The 21,737-nt window shown below is 34.6% G+C and overlaps 1 protein-coding gene across 1 annotated transcript in view; it reads left to right on the forward strand.

Annotated features, from left to right (window-relative positions):
* The window catches only part of LOC111142604 (DCC netrin 1 receptor), a 739,964-nt gene that overhangs the window by 534,418 nt on the left and 183,809 nt on the right, over nt 1–21,737 (forward strand). The window contains exon 12 of the mRNA XM_022495904.1: nt 15,048–15,189. Within this exon, the coding sequence (XP_022351612.1) occupies nt 15,048–15,189 (142 nt within the window). The remainder of the gene's footprint in view (nt 1–15,047; nt 15,190–21,737) is intronic.

Consider the following 21,737-nt stretch of genomic DNA (forward strand, 5'->3'; position numbering starts at 1 on the left):
ATATCTAATTGAAATACTGATTGAAGTATTGATAGTTACCCAGAGGTTTTTTTTTTTTTTTTTCAAAAATAAACTATATGTCTTACTGTTCTTAAATTAGAATGAGTTATTGAGATGATGCTCCTAACTACTCTGAATAGCTTCTCTGAACTTTAGTGAGAAAAGGGACCCGTTCTTTCTGCATGTATAAATAAAATTGGTACAGTTGATCAGAATTGACCTGAGTGCCTGTTGAAGAGGTCTGTGAATCTTAATTGGTTTATTAGCATATTAACAGGCAGCATTTCTGCAGATGGTTCTGTGGGTCCTGAGTATCTGGATTTGGCAAATTCGGGGACGATTATATAGGAACTTAACAGTCACTAAACACTGATGGATCCCTGTTTTGCCAGGGGGCTGCAGTTGGTATCCTTGTCAGCCTGCTGATCAGTCTTCACAGGAATTAATTAGCTCACATACTTATAGCAATTTGGTAGTTATAATATCTGCATGACAAAAAAAAGATTTGACATTTATTCTTTTTGAAAAAAACGATTGTTGAAGTTCACAAGACAGGCTAAAGCTTAGAAAAGAATATTTTGTCTATACCATCATAAGTGAACATTATTTTGTACTTTCTGATCATTGAATCACATGAACAGAGGCATCTTAGCAAGAATAAGCAAAGACTGAGCAATACTGTTTGCATTTCATAATTCATCAAATAATGACCAATCTAATTGAAAGGCATAAACTCTGAATGTAAAGCCAGAATTTATTTAACCAAAAGGAGAGCCTCGTATGGTGTGTCTGTTAAGCTTAATAGACGTAGTAAGTCCAATCTACCAACAGAATCATAGAATCTATCACTGAAAAGATCGTGCTTTTTAAGAAAAGTTTTTTACAAGATGGGATCGGGAGGGAGACAAACCATAAGTGACTCTTAATCTCACAAAACAAACTGAGGGTTGATGGGGGGAGGGGGGTTGGGAGAGGGGGGGTGGGGTTATGGACATTGGGGAGGGTATGTGCTATGGTGAGTGCTGTGAAGTGTGTAAACCTGGCGATTCATGGACCTGTACCCCCTGGGGATAAAAATATATTATATGTTTATAAAAAAATAAAATTTAAAAAAATTTAAAAAAAAAAGAAAGAAAAGTGTTTTAGGTGAATATGACTCTGTTCTAACAGCATGCCTAGAACATAGCAGGCACTCGGGGTGTTATTTCAATAAACTAATAAAGGAATGCACATAAATAATGGCAAGATTTGCTTTGGGTGTTAATCCAAAGAGAACAGATGATTATAAATCCAGAAAGTTTTTTATTGTCATTTTTAAAATCAGCAATGTAGTAATGAGAGCACTGAGCTCTCCATTATTCATATATCAATGATGTTTCAGGTGTAACAAGCACAGAATCCTCTTCCTCTTGCTGCCATAATTCACTTGTTAGGCAAAATAAGAATTTCCAAGTATAATCTGGGATCAAGGGAAGAAACGTGAAAAACACACAAATTTGAAATTTTACTGCATACTTAAGAATGTGTGAAAATCTGAATAAATACCATTTTTATCCAAAATAATAGAAATGGAAAACAGAAGAACTGCTCTTTTATTATTCCATCTAATTGTATGGTGTGTCATTTGTTAACACATTATACATGACCTTGTTTTTAGTCCAGCAACTCTGTTGATGCCTGGACATTCGGGGTTTGTATGTAAGTATAAATAATAAATTATATTATTGGTTTATCTTCTGGCTTTACCTGAACATTGAAATTGAGAACAGTTCCACTCACTCATTCTTAGAAGGAATATTTCTCCAACCTTCATTTTTAATAAGAGAGCAGCATGAAACACGTGACTCTGGAAGCAGCCAGCTGTTAATATGAGTTATGTGAATCTGACCTGTAATCTCACCTGACATTTAGAACTCAAATATTTTCCCTTATTTCTGCAACACAATTAAAATATTTAGTCTCACTTCATTTTATGAGACATAAATAGCTATGTAAGTACTCTGTAATTACTGTACATTGTAATAAATGACCTCATAAATACATTGTAATGTCCCATGTAATTACATGGTAAGTCATGTCTTTGAGATGGCTGCTCTGAGATTGAAAGCCTGCTGGTTTCAGAGATTAATTACTTAGGGCCTAATTTGACCGTTTACTTGAAGATATGCCACTGTTAAATAGCCACTTCTGCTTCTTTAAAGAAAATTATTTTATAGTAACATTTTCCCTTATTCAGTATAGACCCAGCTGTATATGTTTATCACTAAATATTGGACATGCCTAAATTTTAATGTATATTAAAACATAGAGGGCATTGTTCTGTATAGGATGAGACTCATTTGCAATCATATTTATCCTATCAAACATCAGATAGAAATTATTTTTGTGATGAAGTCTCTGGTTTGTCACTAAAGCAATTTTTAGTATATAGTGTTATAAAAACTTTGGTTTTTATTCTCTTACTGAGCACTGTACAATCTTTAAGCTAATATTTCATTTTTTAAGAGACCATTTGGTGTATCATGATCATTTTAACATGAGTGCATTATTGCAATACTCTGAGTTCCTACTGGTTATTCTTGATAAATGCATTTTAACTCATATATTAAAAAAATTTCCTTTGGTATAAATCAGTATTTAAACTTTTATCTCTTGCCTCAGTTGCTTAAATATTTGGTGAAATTAATTATTCTGAAGTTAAGTCATTCACCTTACTGCTCGAATGATATCTTGGTTTCCATGTTCTAAAACAAACCAACAAAAGAAGTAAGAAATAAGTGGATATTGTATTTTCTGCCTTAAATTGTATATTGGTCTATTTTCTTGTGCCTTTGAAGGGTATAATTTTATATATAACTCTGCCGATGTATTTGTGTTCTGGCTTTCCAAACTCTAGGTCCTGCATCAAGGCTATTACATTGTTTTTAGTAGTTTTATTTAGTAGAAATGAATAGTCTGAGAAAGGACCTAGTGACCTGAAAGAGTTAATGAGCCTCCCTAAACATCCAGCTTACTTCCAGGGAAAGACTTGGGTACTGGAGAATAAAGTCTATTGATACTGACAAATTCTGAAATGTATTACTCGTAAGATCACTTTATCATGAACTCCAGGGAACAACCAAATTGCTTTATCGTAATGGAATTTTGTCAAAATGTGAATACCTCCTAGAAATTACATTTCCAGTTTCTAGGACCTAGAATAAAACAGGCCTGGCTACTAGACTATGCATAGCAAATTATCATGTGTAAAAAAAAAAATGCTCTTTTAAATCCAAGAGATTACCAAAAAAAAAAAAAGAGAGATGCTAGATACATACCAATTCTACCCTTCTTTTTTTATTCCCTTTTGTGTGGACGATAGTGTGTATTTGGGAGTGATTTTCTTGGTTGGCTTAGAAACATAAAGTTAATTTTATTTAGTTGGCCAAGGAAGCTTGGCTAGCAGGAAAAAATAATTGATTTTTCCTCATTTTTCATCCAGTAATAGAGACCATGCATAGTTACATACCTGAGAATCAACTCCAACAGGGCTTTTGTAATCAATGGAGAAAGCACTGTTTCTATGGGTCACTCAAAATATGCCAAAATCTACCATAACAGAACCACCTCTTTACACATTCAGTGAATGGTTTTTGAGAGGCAAAGCAAGTTGTTTTCCAGGGAAATGTAATCTAGTTTTGTGATCAGTTGAAGTGTTCATGAAGATAATTCTGCCTCTATAAGAATCATTCATTCATTTATGTATTTTTATGTCTTCAATACACAATCATATGAAGCCAAAGTGACCTGATAACTCAAGAATGGTAAAAGGAAAAAAAAAATTAAAACAAGAGTAGAACTTTGTATTTTGCAGTGTTTTTATGTGTCTGAACTCTTCCTCACTGATTACCCCTCAACAATTAGGTGAGTGAAAGAGTGGTCTTGTGATCTACAATCCATGCAGTTAGGTCAATGATTCCTGATGTCACTTAGCAAATTAATGAAAAGCTGAGAGTAGAACAGTATGCTTTCTGTCACCCATCTTATTATACTTATTGAATATCTTTTATTTACAAAATACTATTGTCTCTCTAAATGGCAGTTTAGGGCTGCATACTAGACAGAACATCCAGTAAGGTTTTTTTAAGCATGGGTTGTAAGAATTAAGGAGCTCCCAAGTATATTTCCATTTACCCATGCCTAGGATTTAAGCTTTATTTAACATTTGGAGTTAATTCTTAAATAGATGACTAGTATATGTAGAATAGGTATGCAAATTTGGGACCAGAGTTGAATTAGTGACACCACTGGAAAAGAGTCTGTGGACCACACTGGGCTATTGTCCCCTTTTCTTCTGATTGACTTTTGTGCCTCATCTTTATATTACAGAGGAAATATTTTTTTAAATATTGCTCTGAAAGTATCCAAAATACTAACTTACCAGACTGCCAAATTACCAGTATAACATGGATGCCATCTGTCTCCACGGACAGTGATGGATAGATGCTCTTACAGTGTAGGTTTGGAAACCTATTTGACCTTAATTTACTGGTTCAATTCCCCTATGCTACTAAAATGAAGTAGGTTAGATAAGTGATTAGTTTCCCCCTTTTTCCTTGGAATTGTGAAGGTTGAGCTCTCAGAATTTGATTAAAGGAGCAGGGAAAGTGGTGGCTTGTCAATTTCCCAGCATCAAATTAAATTTAGCCCAGTTTACTTTAACTAAGAAATATAAAAATGGAACACATAAGAAATAGAGCATATTCCAGATGCCATTTCTTAGTGTGTGCAGTTTTTGGTTTTTGGTTTTTTGGTTTGTTTAGGGGTTTTTTGGTTTTGTTTTGTTTTGTTTAGTTTTATATGTGTGCATTTTCTACACCTAAAAAAGACAGTTCTGTGGGATGAATGGGTGTGGAATTCAGATCCAGTGTCAGGTGGGCTGTGCCCCTAGATCAGGAGTAAGGAAGGTAATTAGGGATGCTCCTTCAGGAAGACTGGTCACAGTAGCCAGAAAACAGAGCGGTAAATTGAAGCTATACCCAGTGGGTGCAGTCAGAAAGGGCTGACAAGAATTTCCAAGCACTGAATCAGAAGACCAGGAGGTTTGGGCAGTTCAGAATGTGAAAGTAGGGAGTGCCTAGATTCAGAGAGATGAGTAACAATTGTCGGGGAAGTCTGCCCGCCTCAGAGATGCACAAAAGAGGAGGTGCTGGAGGACTCACTCTTGGGGGTTTTGGAAGAACTAGGCAGATTACCAAGGTAAGAGAATACTGACAAAGATGCAGCATCCTTACCTCCTGACTGGAGAAACCCAATCACTAAAACTAAGACCCAACTCAAAGTGGATTTGCGATATGATTTGAAGTTGAGCAGCCTGAGAAAAAAAATCCCAATGTGGCTTAGCACAACATAAGCAGGAATAGGATTTTTCAGAGTATGTCAAGTGGGGTTTAATCCTCGGGGAGGAGGCCCACTGGCACTATCTATGGGGAGCCAAGGGCCACCAGGGCAGAGATAAAAGGAAGACTATTTTACAACTAAGCTAACCTATTGAAGAAATGTCCTTATCATTTCAAAGCCGTCAAACAAGATCACAACAGGCTAGCTTTCCTCATTTTTTAAATAAAAGCAATGTTTCTTCTCTGAATTTAGGACATAACATTTTATTTAAAGTGGAATATTTTTCAATTTGTGTATAAACATACTTTTATTATTGCACAAATATTTAACTTAGACTTGAGTGATACTAACAGACTTCACTCTGGAAATGTGTAACACAAAGTACTTGCTAACATGGCTTTATGTCATTTTGGATAACAGTTGCCTACATGAACTCAAGAAACCAATTTTAGTATGCTACCCAGTTTTCTAACTTCACTTATCACAAGAGATTGCATATTTATGATAGTGAAGTAAAAAACATGTGAACATGCATATTTATGATAATGAAGTAAAAACAACCTGCAAGAACAGTATATAACTGCAGGAAAAATATATATAAACCTTCATAATATTTTACTGACATTTTATCAAATCCATACTCGGTTAGTCCCTTAAAGTATATAGGTTTATAAAGAGCCAAAACACATTTTGGAAATTTTTCACCCAATTATATATATAAAAAATTTTAAAATACTCTTTAACTAGTGAATTAAGTTCAATTCCAGTTTGAAATTCAATTTAGTTTATTTCAGCACCAATAAAATATTTACCAAGTATTTAGATAAATATCAAAGGTTAAATTTTAAATGTTGTTATTGTATAGTTTGGATATTATTAAGATATCATTTATTCTCAGTGATAAAATTAGAAAATGCCCTTCCCAGCATTAACTAAAATATCATTAATATGGGTAGCTTCGTTTTTCTATCTTCTGTGAGGTGTCATTTATTAATACTACTAGAAGGTCTAGGAAACTTCTTTTTTTTCCTGGAAGTGTATTGTTTTTCAGACAGTCTTATCCCAGTAAATGCATCATCATCTACTGAGTTGCTTATGTCAGAAACTTGAGTCAGTATTGATGAATTTTCCTTCTTCACACCTGATATTCAATGAATTCATTGATATTCAATGAATCATGGTGTCCTGTCAAGTCTACCTCCAAAAATACACACAGCATTTCTTCACTTTTCCACATTCCTCTACTCTCTATTGTATTCCACAATCTCTTCTTTTCCACCTATGCCAGAAGGTTCTATGGGCTACCCCAAGAAATGTGAATCACACTCTACAGAGTAAATTGCTCTGTAAATATTCATGGAAGAAAAGAAAAGGATTTTAAGAAGTGTTGTTAGGTAACTTCTCTCTCTCGATGCTGTTCATGTGCAGAAGAAAAGTTGTTGAGTCAATGTCCAAGTGAGTAGGTCCACATTCGGGGAACATTACTGATAGACAGGGTCTTGCTTCGGACCTTTGTCTACTTCTGCCTTTATTTCCCCCCTCTCTGTCTTTTAAACTCTTAACCTCTTTTTCTCTTAACTTAAACTCCTTTTCTCTTAACACCTTCTCTCCCTTGAAGTTCCAAGCATGTTCCCATCATCTGCTTTAATCCACACCACAACCCTTTAAGGTAGGTTTTTCTTATATTGCAGATGAGAAAACCAACTCAGAGAACTTTAGCAGCCCATCGCCTGATAAGGAAGATAATGCATATGGGTGTGAGCAGGGTGACACCTGGAAGCAGGGGGATCAATTAGTGAGCTGTGGCAATATTCTGGGCCATAATTAAGGTCTGAGTTAGGACAGTGGCAGAGGGAATGTAACTAAGGAGACAGATGAGAGATACAATAAAAAGAGGTTCTTTAAAAGTGCCAATGGCACTCTTTAATAAAAAAGTATAGGATGTCATGAGTATGGAAAGCATATTTCTTTCTTCATGCAACATGAGATTCAACAAGTCACCAGAAATACAGAACAGAAATAAGGGGCAAAGTTCAAAACTTATTTTCAATTAAGTGTCAATATCCTTGGATTCCTGCTGTTTTGGCCAAGGCATTCTTATTTGCTGGAAGGACCTTCTTTCAAATGGTACCCTTCAATTCCCTTCTATGGGAATGCTATCCAGATGAAACCATTAAAAAAAAAAAAAAAAGTCTTTCCTACAGTCCCTGAATATGTTTGGAATGGGGCCTGTCTTCCTCTACAGTACATTCTAGAGAGAGTAAAGCAGAAGGTCAGTGTCCCATGGGATATGTGGAATTAAAAATAGGAGCTTATGAAATGTGGCTTCAGAGAAAAATTTGGGGTGGCGGGCATATCAGGTTTTTTTTTTTTTCTGTTTTGTTACTTACTACTCATATGCTAGAGTGAAAGAAAAGTAAAGAAAGGAATTAGTGGAGCCCATAAAAAGGATAATACCACATCACCAAATGGAATAGGGTTATCTCAAAAAGTTAGAAAATAATGGCCAGGGAAATCTTTTCTTTTCAATCAGTGAACCTAACTGCTCCTACCATGCTAACTTGGAAACAAATTCATTTTTATGATAATCAAAAAGGAGATGGAAGGATTTGGGGAAGCTGAATTTTACAGTTCTTCTTTTATTTCAAATCTGGAGAAAAAAGTGAAATTAATCCTTGATTCAAGATAGAACACCAGCAACAGATTGAAAAGGATTAATTTCACCCTCTCAAGTAATGAAAGAACCAAAAGTCAAGTCACAGCTATTAGAATGGATTTTTCAAATGCCAAAGGTCATGTGTTAAGTATTTTTAATAAAAATAATTACCAGGCTTACCCATGAAGACTAGGTACAAGAATGTTCCCATAACAGTGACAGCTTTAGGCGGCTTTGTGGGGGAACAGGCAATGAAGTCTGACCTACTAAGCACTGACAACAAATCCTATACAGAAAATAAGATACGTTATGCCATTGAATATGAAAAATTTACTGAATACTTTTAATGAATGTTCCAAAACAATATAATTTAGGACATCCAGCCACATCTGCAGAAGGAGAACCTGCAAGGAAAGAATTTGACCATTTGAGACTTTGCCATCTTCTGGTTCTTGCTTGAAACCAATGAAAAGCATAAAAATTGTTAATAAACTTAGCTGCTGCCCATCTATGAGAATGAATACAAGTGACGAAATTACTTCCAAAGATGAATGATAACCATGGAGGGGCTTTGTCTCCAGGCATGTAGAGTGTATAACTGATTCTATTAATTAATTGCTGCTAGACATCGATATTAAGGTATTGGCTATGTGGGAATAATTTATACAATCACTGAAAATCCTCAAATATGATCAAGAAAAATTATTATCTGTCAAAAACTAAGTATTACTCATGTAATCATTAGTATAATTAAGTTCCCCAGGCTTAGCAAGTGATTTGTAGACATACTAAAGCACAATCATTCTCCTTGTTTCAATATGTGCATTGGGATTAGGGTCATTTATAAGACTTAAAAGAGGTCACTCAACAAAGACACACAGCAAAGTAGTAACTGGAAATCATAAGCTTCTACCTCTTGGTCAAAGTTTAATGTTTCCTTTTGTATTTTTATTTTCTATTTGAATTTGCTTTTGATTTTAAAAAATAAATTTGTAGTCTATAGAAAATAACCCTTTTTGATTTGCCAGGGGCCACTTACGGGAAGCTGATGTATTAAAAATTAATTATTTAAATTCAGATTTAATTTCTTTCAAGAATATTTTGTAGGGGCATTTAGGTGAGTAGAATTGCCAAGTAGAAGTTCTATGATTATTTTAGTGTAAAATAATAAAAATATTAGGCTCAAACATTAGATAATCTTTCTGTGATAGTACAAGATGACTTCTGTCTATCATTTAACTCTGTGCCTCAATTTCCTTTTTTGTAAAATTGTAAAATGGTAATAATATCTGTCACGGCTACCTTGAAGCATTGAAAAATAAAAGTAAGATAAGTAGTGGATTGTAAATATAAGGTATGATTCTTCATCAAATCTGGGTTTCTTTGCTAGTTTCTAAAACACTTGAGAACAACACATCCACATATGTGCATTTACATGTGGGGGGAAGGGGTGGAGAAAAGAGGAAGGTGAGTGTATATGTATTTAAGGCTATATATTCTTTGGGGTCCAGAGACATTATATTACTATTTTTTCACTAGTTTGTCTCTTTAGCCAAACACTGTGAATGAGCACACTTATCAAACATATGTCTGCTTGGCATGTTCCAAAAGTTTTTAACTTTTTTTCCAATCTACATTTCCATTACATTGTCCTATATGTCCCATTGGCTCTAGCCATTACGAGATTACTTGACCTTCACTTGAAAGTGCTGCTGTACATTGTCATGAAATCTTGAGCTTCCTCTTGATATCCTCTTTGTCTTACGCATCTTTTCTATCCCTTCCATAAAGTTTTACTCATATTTGAAGTCTTTCTTGTTTCATATGTGAAGTCTTTCTTGACAACATGAGACAGTTAATTTCTCCTTCTCTTGTATTTCCATTGTATTTTCTGGGACTCTCTGTTTTAGTATTTAACACTTTGTATTTTCATTGAGCTTACGTGTCTATATCCTCAGCCACAATGGAGATACCATGACTTATCTGGATGTTTCTATAGTCCCAAGATAGTGTTTGCTACACAGCAGAGGTGCAGTTAATATATTTTGAATAAATAATAACTGTATGAATTAGACTCTCAGCCTCTTGAACTCCCATGGGAGGCAATATTAAATAGTAAAGAATACCAGTTTCAAAATCAGATTATATCAGTTCAAATCCTGCCTCTATCACTTCGTGGTCATATAGGTTCAATGTACTTACTTCTCTGTGTCCTAATCTATGTGATTGTACAAAAATGGTGGCAACAGACCTTAACACAGGGTCATTGTGAGGATTAAAAAAACCTACCTGACTTGGATATATAGGGTGCTTAGACCATTCCCAGGTCTATAGTAAGGAAACATAATATTGTTAACAAGTATTTTTAAGAGTGGCATTTAGTTTTTCACATTTAAAGGGTAATGAGGGTGAGATAAATGATCTTAGTAGTGTTGTACTCTTTCAGATATATTTTAACTTAAATCATCAGATTAATGATTTAAGTTAAAATATATCTGAAAGATTAATTCTATTCATGTAAGTTCCCCCTAAAATTATTAAAATGTATTTGCTGTATATTTACACTTGATCCTTTATTATTTTCAGAGTCTGAATTTGCAGATTCACCTACCTGCTAAAATGTATTTGTAACCCCAAATTAATACCCACAATATTTTTCCAGTCATTTGCAGACTAGTACACACACTGAACCATGAAACAATTGGAATCTCCAGAAGAACACATTCCCAGTTGAGGTTGAACAAGGAGAAACTTCTTGTATTGTAACCAAGTGTCCTTTCTGTGGTCAAATAAATGCCACTTTCTTCTTTTGCATTTATTCATTTACTTTTGCTTTCTGTTGGTGATTTTACTATTTAAAATGCTCCCCAAGCATAATACTGAAGTGCTACTTAGTATCACTTATTGAGTGAGACTGTGATGTGCCTTAGGGAGAAAAATCCATGTGTTAGATAAACTTCATTCTGGCATGAGTTATAGTGCTATTGGCCATGAGTTCAATGTTAATGTGTCAACAATATTGGATAAGATGTCTTTAAGCAGAAATATACCTAAAACAAGGTTATGTATTGATGAATTGACAAAAATGTAAACAGAGGCTCATAAGAACCTAAACCTGTATTTTCCCTAGGAGTAGTATTACCATATTTACAAATTCAGTGTTTGAGGCAACGTTATAGAACATGGCTACTGCAAGTCATGAGAATTGACTGGCATGTCATTGACATTTTAGAAATGCTTAGCCAGTAACTGACTTTACACAATTTTTTAAATCCTTTTACAAAGGCACTTAGTCATCTGTAGAGCAAGAGCTAATTTATAGTAATCTAAAAGAAGGGGCTTTGACTTCAGTTCCCCTGGAGAATAGTGCCCTATGTCTGCTACTTCCACATGATTGAAACAATATCAAAGTCTTCAGCCATTGTGGGCCAGGGACTCAGAAATCCATTCCCTGACTTTGTGTCTGGCTCCCTCTGATAGTCATTCATTTCTACCACCTCAAAAGAAAAACATCAAATGTTTATTTTAAAAATTAATCTAGGGGCCTGGATAGTTCAGTAGGTTAAGTATCCATCTCTTGATTTCAGTTCGGTCATGACCTCAGGATCATGAGATCAAGCCCTGCGACAGGCTTCATGCTCAGTATGGAGTCTGTTTAAGATTCTCTTTCTCCTTCTTCCTCTGCCCACCACCACTCTCTAAATAAATAAATAAATAAATAAATAAATAAAATCTTTAAAAATGATTAATTTAAATGTTCATCAGAGTGTTACATGCACATTATTTTTTCAAACAGGCTTGCAACTAAAACTAATAGACTCTTCCCTTACCAAACCCTGCTCCCATTCCCTCCAGATTCCCATGTTCATCACTCTTTTTTTTTTTTTGTCACTCTTTCTTTTCTGGAATTTACCTTCGTGTTTTTTAATAATGTCCTCAGGTAGCTGTCCCTCAATTTCTTTGCTTTAATTCCCCAGTTTTAGATCTCACCTGCTGGTTTATTTTTATGTCACTACTTTGCACTCTTTTACATGTCCATCCCTCTTCCCCTTCACCCAACATCTTCCCTCTTTTCTCCTCCTACTCTTCTTTCTCCTCCTCTTCATTTTCATTCTAGTCCTTCTTCTGCTCAGAGGTATAATTAATTAAAGTAAAATGCACAAATCTTCAGTGTTTATTTCTATGATTGTATTATTTTACTGGAACTGCCATAGCAAACCCCACAGATGAGGAAACCTAAACAAACCCAGTTACTCATTTTCTTAGAGCTCTAGAGGCTGGAAGTCAAAGTTCAATGTATCAGGAGAATTTTTTCTCCCAAGCCCTCTCTCCTTGACTTACAAATGACTCTCTTCTTCCACTGTCTTTACATTGTCTTCTTCTGTGTGTGTCTCTGAATCTCCAATTCTATTTTTTTTCAAGATTTTATTTATTTATTTGACACAAAGTGAGAGAGATCACAAGTAGGCAGAGAGGCAGGCAAAGAGAGAAGGAAGCAGGCTCCCTGCCCAATATGGGTCTTGATCCCAGGACCCTGAGATCATGACCTGAGCCAAAGGCAGAGGCTTTAACCCACTGAGCCACCCAGGTGCCCCATGAATCTCCATTTCTTATAATAACATTAGTCATATTGAATTAGGTCTCATGCTAATTGGCCTCATTTAACCTAGTAATTTCTTCAAAGTCCCTACCTCCAAATACACTCAAATTCTGAGGTATTGGGGATTAAAACTTTTGAATTTAGAACAGGGGCACAATTGACCCCATAATGATATATTTTGACAATTATATCCACCCATGTAACAAACGTGAAATAAAGATGCAGAATATTTCCATCTCACTGAAAAGTCGCTTTCTTCCCATAGCCAGTCAGTCCCCCAGTACAACTGCCATGAGCAGAAACTGCTGGTCTGCTTTGTATTACTATAAATTAGTTTTGCCTATTCTTGAACTTTATATAATGAAATTGTATAGTATGTACTCTTTTGAGCTTATGTCTTATTATTTCCAATTTTTTATCATATTAAATTTTTCTTTACTGAATTCCTGAGAATTCCTTCTTTTTTCCGTTTTAGATTCTCCATTTCTTGGATTTCTTACATTTTTCTTTCTGTTTGCACTCTCATTTTCCTGAAGCACACCCTCATTAGTCTCCTGATAAAGGGAATGGAGATGGATATTGTTGAAACCTTGTATTTCTGAAAAGTCCCTATAGTTGTACTTATATAAGCATATATTCTTATACTTGTGTTATATTTTCCTTACAGTTGGTAGTTTGTTTGTATAGCCTTGGAAATCCAGGTTTAAAATACTTTAGAATTAGAATTTTGTAAGTACTGGTCTGTTGTTTCTAACTTTAAATGTTGAGAAATCCTACTCCTTACTATTTTTACTCCTGATCATTTTTTATGTGACCTGCTTTTTGTCCTCCATTCTGGAAATGTTTGGATCCTCTCTCCCCATGAGGCTGTAGTGTTTCACAGTAATGTGCCTTAAGGTAGTTGGTTGTTTTTTTTTTTTTTTTTCATGCATGATGTCAGACATTCCATAATCCCCTTTAGACTAAAGTCTCAAATTTTCTAGTTCTGTAAGTTTTTTATTTCAGGGGAGGGTTCTTGTTTTTGTTTTTTTTCTTCAGTAATTTTCTGCCTTCTATTTTTCCTATTTTTTTTTCATTATTTCATCTTATTAGTTGGATGTTGGAAATTATGGACTAAACCTCTAATTTCTTTTCTCTCCAAATTTCTATGTTCATTTTTTTTTTACCCACTAAATTTTAGGAGATTTCTTTTAATTTATCTTCCAGTTTATTTGTTGAATATTTAACTGATGCAACCAAATTACAAATATCATAATATTTTAAAAGAATCTTTTATATTTTCTGTATTTTTATTCCTTTCACAGATGCACTGTCTTCCCTTAGATTATCTGGGTATTAATGATAGGTTTTTGGATCCCTTCTCTGCTCTAAGCACCAGTGCTGTTTCCTTCAAGGGCCATTATGTTCTTACGTATTTTTTTCCTTTTTTATAGTAAAGGTTTTTTTCTAAATGTCTGATAGTCTTAAATTTTTGGTTTACATTAAAATGAAATAGGTACTAAAAATTGATTGCAACGTGCAAATTCTAGTGCACGAGTTGGGTTATTAAGTGGGAACCTCATTATTAAGGGATTAATCAGAAATCTGGCTGTTGTTTTCTCTAGAACCTAACTTAAAATTCTCTATAGAGAGTTATTACCTGATATTCTGCCTGGGGAACATACACCTGCTTTTCCCTGCTCTGACTTCAGAGGAAGAAAGAAGACTTGGGTGTCTTTGACTTAATAAGTCAAAAATAAGTCCCTTGCCCTCATCTCTTCTCTCCTGTCTGCCTCCTATTTCTGAATCTGTGGATTCTGTTTCAATATCCCTAGAGAATAAAACTGCCAGCTACTCCCAGATCACTGAGGGTTAGTAGATTGATTTTACTGAATGTGAGTAGGATTCTCAATCCATCTTTTATTTCAACACCATGCTTCAGTCTTGTCTTTCAAGGTACTTAGGAAGCAACAATTTCTAGTCCTCCCTGAACTTTGTCATGTAAATCACCTTATTTTTCATTAATATCTCTTAAGGGGTAATTTAGGTTTCATTTTCTCCTTTGACTCAGCCACCACACTTCTCTCAGTTTGCCCCTCTTAAATATTTGTTAACATCTCTTATCCATTAGACTCCTATTCTCTATTTCCTTATAGGTTTATACCCTTTAGAATATTTTACTGTCATTTTAGTGGCATTTACAAAGAAGAGGCGATAATGCATGTAATCAGTCGAATTATATATTTTTGTCAAAATCATATGAAGAGGAATACTGTCAGATAGTGAGAATGGCTTTAATTTGGTTCTGTGGGGTAATCCCTAGCACTTCTTGCCTCTCTACTTTATTCACACTTAGGTTTGGGTCATTTCTTTGACCCCATCCTGTCATCCTTACTCTCTCCAATGTTTTAATTTACATCTATTATTTTGCAGAGTATCAAAGTAAGCTGGCTGCCTCCTCCATCAGGCACACAAAATGGATTTATTACTGGCTATAAAATTCGACACAGAAAGACGACCCGCAGGGGTGAGATGGAAACATTGGAGCCCAACAACCTCTGGTACCTTTTCACAGGTCAGCGTTCTCATGGTGTAATGTTGCAAGGTTTTGATGAACTAAATGCTTTAGAAATAAAATATACTCTCATTTCAAGGGAACATTCTTTGTTGTTGTTGTTATTGTTTTTCCTGACAGGTGACATTTATGGGTCTGAACAAAAATAAGCTTTATATTCTTAACTTATTATTCTCTGTAATGCTTTCAGTACATATTTTGCCTCTGGCTCATGATCTTAATAAATATATCAATTTTTTTAATCCACATTTATCCAGCAATGCTTCTCAGCATTGCTGATTCAACAACAGCTTCTCTTGTCAAATAACTTTTAACTTTTTAACTAATAACCTTAAAAAACCATCTAATCAAATAGTCCCAAGTTTAAGTTACTTTGATCCCTCTTCCCCAATCTCCAGCATTAAGGATGGAGTTGGAAAATGTGGAGAAGTGTAGTCTGGGAAATAAAGACTGTTCTACTTTCCATAAACCTAAAAGTTAATTCACTTTTGTAGCAATATTGGTGTAACTCATAGTAAGTAAAACTTCTTTATGAAAACCGGACCCAGTTTCTGTGCTGTAGTTAAAGAACATGCATTTTATTTTATAAAATTAATAATCATGTGCTTATTTAATTTTAACTATTAAAACCTTTAATTCATGTCAGGCCAGGTTCCCAGAAAACAGAGCCTGAGGTATGCTTTCAACATAATGCCTCTTGGGGGGTGAAAGCCCAGGAAAGCACCAGTGAGGGAAGAAAGAAAGTGAGAAGGGGCAATGAGAAATCAATGATGGTGACATATCATTGAGCTGGCCACAAGTTTAGAGTAAACAGACTTCACTTGGCCTCCGGGGGTGTCTCCTCCGAGGCCACAAGAAGCACTATGTATCACAGTCAGTGGCTGGATAGGAAGCCTGTCATTGGTCAAAGTCCACCAATAGGCTATTATCTATTCTGTATCTCCAAACAGCACCTGAGAAGTCAGAGCATCTGGTGAGTATGCAAATATGGAGTTCTCTTCTTGTCAGTGAGTACTTTATATGGTGGTTGCTGGGTTTAAGGTAGCAACGGTACTCAACACGGCCTTATAGCTCTAAGAAGAGCATGAGCTGTTGCCAGGGACTTGGGAAGCAAAGCGTATAGCAGTGGCTTGTGATAGGAACTGGTGGGTGAAGTTGAGGAAATCTGGAATGGCACATAAACTGGGTCCAGGAAAATACACAAACTGGAATTCATAACTTACAGCTAATAGATAAAGTCAACTATCATTGCAAATGAGAAAAGGTGAAAATAACCCATTATTTACTCCTTTCTCTATTTCAGGTACTCAATAAGTTTTTATTTGAAATCATAGTGTGTACACACACACACACACACACACACACGCCCCATACATTTTAAGCTGCTTGTTCAGCCCACAAGCTGAGACTTGATCAAAACCTGCTTTTTCCCGTCAGTTTTTTTTCCCTTTCATGCCTATAAAATTTTAGCATAATGGTGAGAATTCTTCCAAGGTAGATTCAAAAATCACTTTACTTATTTTATATCTGGACAAAATCTCTTAAGCAGGTATTATTGTTCGTAAGCAGAAGTTACGACACTCTACCACATCATTTAAAAAGCTTAAGAAAAGCCAAGACCCTAAGTCTTTTCCTGATGAAATTACAGGAAGAAGGTAACAATAACCGAAGTTGAGATGAGGCATATGTGCTCAGTGGGATACTTAGTACGACATGTCATTTATTTTGAAAGAAATCGCCAAGATTGAAAAAATCTTGCTGAAAGTTTTAAGTATAATTCCCAAGATATGATACTAGACTAGAAGAAGAGCCTCTAAGGATAATTGTATCCAAGCACCCCAATTTTATTGTGGTATAATTATCATACGTCTCTGTATAAGTTTAAGGTATACAATGCAATGGTTTGACTTTTGTTTATTGTGAAATGATCGCCACTGTCAGTTTAGTTAGCAATCATTATCTCAGATAGGTACAACAAAAAGAAAAAGAAAAAAATTTCCTTGTGATGAGGACTCCTAGGATCTACTTTCTAAAAATGTTGATCTGTATCATACAAAATGTGGAATGCATCCAGAATTTGCAAGTCATCCTCATACAGAGGCTGTGCTAATATTCTCTGTATCACTCCGGTTTTAGTGTACATGCTACTGGAGCAAGCACCATGCCTTAGTTTTTAGTAGATATTGACATTTGAAGTCCTGAAACCTTTTTTTTTTTTTAATTTTTCTTCTCAAAAGGAAAAGGTGAAAAATATTTTTAAAAATATTATAGAATAATTACTTAAAGGATGAATGTTCTGATTGAAAAACTAAGGATTGGATACTCAATTTATAGAACTATAAAAAGCCAATATGCATGATAAAATGTTCAAACTCAGTAGAGAAATGCAAATTGAAACAAAAATGAGTTAGCATTTTCCTTTGATTAAAGTAATAAAGATATAAAGGAATGATGATACCTTGTTCTGGAATGATGATGCCTTGTTCTTCATTATTTCTGAGAGAAATAATGAATACTCATATACTTCTGTGGGCCAGAAGATTCTGGAATCTCTCTGGAAAGCAATGTGGAGATATGTATTATACACAGGTATAAATATGTGTGTGTGAGAGAGAATGGGAGAGAGAAAGAGACAGAGATCTTCATAGATATATGATCTAAGTTTTCTACTAAGAATTTATTCCAATTCTGAGCCATATTTTCTGTGAAGTTTTTAACTATAAATAAGTTCATTGTACTATTACTTTAATACCCAATTATAAGAAAAAAAGACTTCAAGTATCCAAATATAGGCAGTTTCCTAAAATATTGCATCAAAATAATATCATGGAATACTGTAGATCTATTGCAAATGATATAATGTAAAACTATTAAATAACATGTTAAATATTTAAAACATACTGTTACATGAATAACTAAACTCTAAATCAACATTAATGTATGAGCCCATATTTATAAATAAAAAATGAATTGGTAGAAAAGTATTTAGAGTAACATATATACCAAAATATTGATAGTGATTGTTATTTATATAACAATAAAATATGTATTTTTAAAATTGTATATATAAAATGAAAAAATTCAAGACTCTAGTGTCATATTATGTCATATCATGTCATATCATATGTCATGTCATATCATACCAAAATTGAAAATTCCTACCACTGAAGCCAATTCCATGTCCACTGAACAGCTAAATGACAAGTGGTCCAGAAAATAAAGAATAGTAGCCCCACAGCCTAGAGAAACTGCTGGCATGAAATGTTTAGTAATTATGATATTTGTGGCAAATGAAATTTAATACATTCAACTCAATATTTTTTTTAAAGATTTTATTTATTTATTTGTCATAGAGAGAGCTCAAGCAGGCAGAGTGGCAGGCAGAGGCAGAGAGAGAAGCAGGCTCCCTGCTGGACAGGGAGCCCGATGTGGAACTCAATCCCAGGACCCCGGGATCATGACCCGAGCCGAAGGCAGCGGCTTAAGTGAGCCACCCAGGCGTCCCCATTCAACTCAGTATTATCAAAGATTCTGACTCCCTAAATACACAAACTTTTAGGATCTTTACTCCACAAAAAGTGAAATCATTTAAAAAACGAAAAGAGCAAAAAGTTTGTAATAAAGGCATCATCAAGGATGGTTCCTTCTGGAGTTTCTGAAGAAAAACTCATCCATGTTTCTCTCCTAACCTCTGCTGGTTGCTGGCAATTCTTGTCATTCTTTGGCTTGTAGATATGCCTCACCTATTTCTGCATAAGGACACCAGTCATTGGATAGACCCCCACTATAAATCCAGGATGGTTTCATCTCAAGATCCTTGACTAATTATATTTATAAAGATCCTATTTCCAAGTAAGGACACATTCTGAAGTTCCAAGTATACATGAGTTTTGAGGTGAGCACGCCTCAACTCGTACAGACTCCTTTTATTTTTCTTCTTGAGGACAATTATATTCTCTAATAAACTTTATTCAAAAATAAATAATTCAGTCCTGTATTTCATTCTTCTAAAATATATGGGACAATTAGAGTTTTTAATTAGCATGCGATATAACCCATTACCCCTCTGGTTTAATACCATTCTGGTCAAAAGCAAAGAAATAGGATGGATTAATTAGCTTGCTATTGGAATAGCTCACAAATGCCCAGTGCCATCTGTATATATTTGTATAAATCTGAACTCCAAATGTGAATTCTTCATTCATCCTGTTCCTTCTTCATTTCAATAATTGTAAAGTGAATTTGGGAAGATAAACAATCTGGGCAGTTACATTTGTAAGGTTATGTAATATTTATTGTAAAACATAGTCACACAGACTCTATTTTTCATTTGAAATGAAGAAATAAAAGTCTTCATAGAATAGCCTCGTATCCTTAAAACATTAAAAACAAGTTTCGCAGACCTCTGCCTTGCTCTCCCCTGAAGTGTGACCCAACTTTGGTAATGCCTGTTGCTTTTCTAGATGTGAAAATATCTTCAGTACGACAAAGCATCAAGGAGCCAGAAAGTACTACACACTGGTAGATTGGTTGTGGTTTTGACTTGTCCCCAGGATATGTTTACTAATTTATGCAATTTCTAGTTTGCAGAAGTAATAGATTTTTTGTATGAATCTGCAGTACTTTAGAATGTACAAGATTTGACCCCATGTTTCCAATACCTTTAAGATATGTGGATATATTGATTTGTCTGTTAGAAAATTGGAAATGTCAGAATGCTTTATTTGGGTGGTATAAATATTCAGGTCTAGAGACTCAAACATTTTTTTTTTTTACAGTCCTCTTTCTGTTAGACAGGTGTTTTTTGTTATGTGTGTTTTTTACTAGGATAATGAGGCATCTGCAATAACAAAGTAATTCAGTTATAACAAGGATTTTAAATCACTGTTATCAATTGCATTGTGAGATCCCATGTCAACTAAATTTTAAAGTATTGTTTTTAATTTTTGAGTGCTCTTCAGAGAAGGTTATTTGGAATTGAATATAAGAGTTTTCTTGTGTTTCATGGCCAATATAGAATAAACATAATGATAAACGTGCATTGGTATTTTATGGACTGAAAAATGAGACAATAGCGTAGTCTTTCACAACAGGGTTGACATTAGATTCTTTGAATAATGCACCATCTCTAACCATAAGTCGTATAAAATTAGAAAGAGAACAGAAATACAGAGCTTGAAGGCACTTAGTATTGGGGATAGAAACAGGCTGAAGACAATCTGCTTTCAACAATACATTTTTTCACAGCTAAGAAAAGCATTGCTACTTACACCAAATTATACTTAGAAGCCTCTAGGAAACACTCAGGCACAAGCATGCAACCACACAGGCACAAACATACACATACACGCCCACCCTCACATACACACATGCACATTGAGATTGACCTAGAGTCCCTGAAAAACAGAGTGGGAAACACACCATTCATCTCATGCATGGCCCTTGTTTTGTAGAAGAGGTAACAGATCTGAAGAGTGACGTTGTTAAGATCTACCAACCAGACTGTAGGCATTTCAGGTTCTAGTTATGTACTCGTTGTACTACAAAATATTGTCATCTTTTACTCACTGTATTATGAATGACTCTATCATATGAATCTGTAAATGATAATTGGTATTAAAACTAACTTTAACATTTACAACAATAATAATACCAACATGAACTTTGACAACAGTCACTATATTGAAAACAGTATGGAGTTTCTTCAAAAAATTAAAAATAGAACTGCCATATGATCCTCCTATCCGACATCTGGGAACATATCCAAAAGAATTAAAATCAGGATGTAGAAGAGTTATCTACATTCACATGTTCGTTGTAGCACTATTCACAACAGCCAAGATAGACAATTCAAATGTCCACTGACAGACAAATGGATAAAGAAAATGTGGTAAAAATAGATACACAATGGAATATTATTCAGTCTTAAATAAAATAAGGAAAGCCTGCCATTTGCAACAACATAGATGGACCTGGAAGACATGCTAAGTGAAATAAGTCAGTCACAGAAGGACAAATACTGCATGATTCCTTTTATATGAGCCATTTAAAATAGTCAAACTCATGAAAGCAGAGAATAGAATGGTGGTTGCCAATGGAGAAGGGGAGGGTAAAATGGAGTTGTTCAATGGGTATAAAGTGACAGTTATACAATATGAATAAATTCTAGAGATTTGCTATAAAACAATACTGTATTGTGCACTTAAAAATTGTTACGAAAGTAGATCTAAGTGTTTCTACCATTACAAAAAAAAAAAAAAGAAAGAAAGAAAGAAAAAGGACACGAATAATCTTTTGGAAGTGGTGGGTATGTTTATTACCATGGTTCTAGTAATGGTCTCATGGATGTTTGCATATGTCCAAACTCATCAAAATGTATACAGCAAATATGTCCGTTTTTTGGTATTAATATTCCTTGGCAAAGCGGTGGAAAAACACGTTATATATATTTTTTCAAATTTAGTCTTTGTAACAATTTTTATGTATATATTCCCATTTTATTAATGAGGACACTTAGGCAAAGAGGGAAGGTAAGCAAGCTTTTCAAG

Source organism: Enhydra lutris, unplaced genomic scaffold (assembly GCF_002288905.1).
Source record: "Enhydra lutris kenyoni isolate GAN:26980312 unplaced genomic scaffold, ASM228890v2 scaffoldscaffold8, whole genome shotgun sequence".
Classification (NCBI taxonomy): Eukaryota; Metazoa; Chordata; class Mammalia; order Carnivora; family Mustelidae; genus Enhydra; species Enhydra lutris.